Source organism: Frankliniella occidentalis, unplaced genomic scaffold (assembly GCF_000697945.3).
Source record: "Frankliniella occidentalis isolate FOCC.00 unplaced genomic scaffold, Focc_3.1 Scaffold454, whole genome shotgun sequence".
NCBI classification, from domain to species: Eukaryota; Metazoa; Arthropoda; class Insecta; order Thysanoptera; family Thripidae; genus Frankliniella; species Frankliniella occidentalis.
The window spans coordinates 86,193-90,846 of NW_026267572.1; the positions used below are offsets into that span (position 1 = coordinate 86,193).

The 4,654-nt window shown below is 46.6% G+C and overlaps 1 protein-coding gene across 2 annotated transcripts in view; it reads left to right on the forward strand.

Annotated features, from left to right (window-relative positions):
* Window positions 1-4,654, forward strand: part of LOC113217918 (uncharacterized) — a gene marked incomplete in the record, with an annotated part of 40,985 nt that overhangs the window by 26,724 nt on the left and 9,607 nt on the right. For both annotated transcript variants that reach the window (XM_052274853.1, XM_052274852.1), the window contains 1 exon segment: window positions 3,086-3,180. In XM_052274853.1, coding sequence (XP_052130813.1) covers window positions 3,103-3,180 — 78 coding nt within the window.

Here is a 4,654-nt window from a genome sequence, read left to right on the forward strand (position 1 = left end):
AGTGCAGTATCGCAGGTGGTTCCGGCAACTGGCGTGGCTGGCGGTCTTTTTAAAAAGCCATTATGAGTGTAGTAGGCCTACGATTCACCACGCACAGTTTCTAAATATTAACAGAAATGTTTGACCCTTCCGCGGCACCACCAGAAACAATTCTGAAGTGCGCTAAGTTGCTCGGCATGTGCAATTGATGTGAAGTAATATCGAGTAATATCAAGTAATATCGAGTAATATCAAGTAATATCGGGTAATATTTTGGAATATCGGGTAATATTGTGGAATATCAAGTAATATGTGTAACATTAGAGTAATATTAGAGTAATATCAGTCCGTGTACGAAGGAATATCGGAGTTGACGACCCCTCGGGTCTTGTAGGAGGTTCTTAAAATCACTTCAAACAATAAGGAAACCTTAAAACCTTATTAAGAATCCGGGCGGGCGTCGGTCGATCAAAGGAAGACGATTGTTTTTGGCCTCCCTACTCGGCCCTGCCCTGCCCGGCTAGGCCGCGGGCTAGGCGGTTTGCTCTTGCTGCCCGGGCTAGCCGAGCGTCTCTCTCGCACCAGCGCGTTGCGCCGCCTCCGAGGTACCCGGAGGCGGAGGTTCCTGTCGTTTGGCGGGCTGTTGCGGTGGCAGCTTGCAGCGCTTGGATAGCACGGGCATGGGCTCGTTGCCGGCGGAATCCTAGCGCTCGCGGAGAGGTGCCCAATGCCGCCCGCGTTACGCAGTACACGCAGGTCGCTGTTGAATTGATCGGATCGGGTTGACCGAAGTCCGGATTGCAGCCCATCGCGCCCCCTCCTTGCGGCCTCTCTTGCTGGCCTCCTCGGTCTTTTTGCAAGGGCTGTCGCCTCGCCAGGTGGGGTGCTTGGTGCTTGGTCAACTGCGGGCAGAGCCTGTCTAGGTGGCTAATTCTTGGAAGCCCGCGAATGCGAGCCGAGGGCTTTCCAGCAGGCGCTGGTTTCCTGACGCAAGTTACTTCTCGTTGCGCGGAATTTAAAATACTACGCATGTCTAACTGGGGCCCCCAGAGTGCCGACTGCGGGCACAGGAGTGCAGAGTTGCCTACCCCGTCGAAACCCCTGCCGCCTGCGAACATTCAGCCTGCCTCGCCAGGCGTTGGAAAAGGGGGGTGCGGAGGGAGAGGGGGGGGGGGGGGGGGGAGGGGGGGGGGGGGGGGTGTCAGTCATCTCTAGTGAGCCGCCTCCTGAAAGGTAGCCAATGTGAGCGTTAAAAACTGAATGTAGGCTGTAGGAGATTTATGGGGCGTTCCCAACGGTACTGTGTTTGGCAATTGATGACACGTCGATTCACAGTAGAATATTCACAGGATTTTATTGTATCACTGGTTATGTTACAAACCAAGATTGCGAACTCTACTGCGATGTTGGATGGTAGCTTGAGTGTGGACTTGGGCGTGGAGTCCGACTGGAAGCGTAGAGTCCAGGTGAGGTCGGAGGGAAGTCCACGGTGCGATGACTGGCAGAATGACGGTCGGCCGGGACGGTGACGGAGAGATGGTCCGAGGCGAGCGTCCTGGTCGGCTGGTGGCGAGTAACTGAAGTTGGTGGCGAGTGAGAAACGAGTGAGAGCGAGTGAGTGAGTGTGTCGTCTTATATGTGGGTGCGCGTGTTGGTGTGTGTGCGTAGGTGTGCGCATGTGTGTGTATGTGTGCACGCGCGCTCTGGTCTGATGTTGTAAACAATTACTGATGCATCAAGGGCGCGCGGTGTTTCGACTCGGCCAGGAGGTTAGAGGTCAGTCGCTGGCCACAGTGGCGTGACATTGTAATGTAGTGTTGAGTCGTATTGGCGTAGTGTGTGATGGAAATTTGTGTGCGACGAGTGCGCCTGAGATCGCCACAAGGCAACCCGCGGTGCCGTTCCGGCGGGGTTCCGAGGGAGGGCCACACTTTCGAAAAATCGCGTACGTGGATTATAACCAGTTCATGATTATGGTGATGATCAATGCAATGCTTATTTAAATTAATCTTGGGTTGGGATTTGTTTTGGGGATCATAATTATCACTCATGTTTTATGCCGAGGGGTGTGGAACTGGCCTAAAAAGTGTACACATTATTAGACAATCATTCAGACTGTGTTTGATTGGGTACGATTATGGCGATGATTGTCTCCGATTGCTTCAGATTTTTTGGTAAATATTGGGACATATTTTTAAAAATGGTGTCATGATTGTGTCCGCGATATTTTGTGAATGTTTCCGATTTTGTGAGATTGTTTTCGATTGTGTCTGATTGTTTCAGATTGTCGTTTAGATACAAGGTGGCCGCTCTGCTCCGTAGTTTTGAAAAGGTAAACTCGGCGCGGACCGGCCCAGACTGGCCCATTCCCCTCTGCTTTCAAAACTACTGGGTAGAGCGGCCACCCTTTATTGTGACATATATTGGACAATTGTGTCAAATTGTGTGTGATTGTTTCTGAATGTTTTTCCCGATGTACACATGTTGTGTCCAGTTTCGCACCCCTCGGTTTGTGCTTAATTTGTTGATTCCCGATTTTATTCTTAGACCCTTTATGATTACCGGATTAATCTGCAGTGCTTTTGGAAGTTAATTTTCTGTCTTTTTTGGAAATTTAGTGAACTTTTGTGGCTATCACTGATTTTTTATGATTATCATTTGTTATAAGATTATAGTAGTGATTACCTTTGCGTAGGGGGTGTATACGTATGCGTACGAAGATTATGAAAGAGGTAGACCCTTCCCTCCTCGCTTGCTCACTGGCTAACTTTTTTTGTACATTTTGGTGAAACGTTCGTGGTTAGTTAATAAACCTACGTTTTTCGTGGTTAATAAACCTACGTTTTGATTCGGAATTGAGTGACCAAATTGCTTTTTAAATTTGTACAAAATTCGACAATACATGCCCACTTTTGGGGAAATGGGGGGGGGGGGGCAGGTATTGTTTTTAGTGAGCGCTGAGGCGCTGAGTGCCCCCCCCCCCCCCCTCGGCTGGCTGCGGCTGGCTGGCTGATTTCGCCGTTTAACAGTAGTTGCAGCTGCAGAAATAATTTGTAGATTTGTAAGCGGCCCATTTGCAATGATTTGCTTGCTTTTTGTTTTTCAGTTGGTAGCTGATTGGAAATGGCGTACAATTCGAACATCGTCTTTTTTGACGTAGAGACGTCCGGCGGGAACAAGCAAAACTGTGAAATACTGCAGGTGAGCATAGCATCTAGCTTACTCGAATTCTTCTTTTGCATGTGTTTGTCTTACTATGAAAAAGCGTGCAACTAGCGTGAAAATGTAAGTGTTGAATTGTGCGTTGCACACTAATATGTGTGTCCGACTGGACCTTGTAAGGGTTGAATCTTCAGGGTTGGCCACAAAGCTTTGGATACTTCAAAGTGTTCTAATTTACTTTTGAAGACTGAAGTATTTAAATTATCAGTTCAGCATCTAAAAATGTGTACCATAGAGTTGAACCCTATACAATGTGCATGCCAGTTGCACACTTCTCTGTTCTTAGTGTAAAGCGAAAATAGACAATTTTAGTTCGTCGCGTGGTGGTGCGTTTAACTTGAAGTAGACTTTATCTGGATTTGATAACTTAACACCAATTTCTGCGATAACTCGTGTTTCGCGATTCCTTTCGATTTATCACTTTCCTGGTCATAACTTTTTATCGCCAAAAGACGTGCAGTGAAAAGTTCAAGGGAACGTTATCACAAATACGATGTGATAACTTTTTATCGCAAAATTATATATCTGGAACTGGTTTATACATTTGTCACTAAAAGTCGCGTGAAAAAGTTAACACATTTGTTTGTGGTAACTTTCCCTTTGTACTTTTAATTGCACGTTTATTTGCGATAAATTTATGTTCAGAACAGCGATAAATCAAATGAGTGACAAAATCGAGGGGGAAATCACTTGGGTTCGTAACGTACGGGCTATTTCGTGGTATTTCTACTGCCATTTCGGTTATTTCTCCTGCCATTCCGGTCATTTCTTGCCTATTTCGGATCATTTCAGGATATTTCGCGCTATTTCGGAGTATTACAGGGGTATTTCGCTGCTATTTCACCGACTATTTCGCTTCTATTTCGGGTCTATTTCGCTCTATTTCTCTTTATTTCACCTTTATTTCGGACCATTTCGGGGGAAGGTGTACACTGATAAACCAAGTGTTCAACTGCTCAACACCTGTAAGTGTGCAACCGCAAGTTTAATACTTGCAAGTGTTCAATTCAGTAGTAGTACACTTGCAAGTGTTAAACTCGGTATTTGTGCACTTGTAAGTGTTCAACTCTCCTGTTGCACACTTCTCTATATCGGGCGCTTACTGTGGGGGAAATGTTTAACAGAGGAGTTGCACACTTACAAGTGCACAAATACCGAGTCGAACACTTGCAACTGTGCTACTACTGAATTGTACACTTGCAAGAATTGAACTTGCGGTTGCACACTTACAAGTGTTGAGCAGTTGAACACTTGGTTTATCAGTGTACGAACCATTTCGCAAGTGATTTCCCCCTCGGACAAAATTAACCTTTTTGCATAGTTTTCCCGCATGGAAAGGCGAGGCTAAACCGCGTCTGAAAACTGTCCGAGCTTCCTAGACATTGCTTGCACGCCTGAGTAGACGCGATTCAGCCAATTTTCAGACGACTTTTCTCTGAAACTTACCCGACTT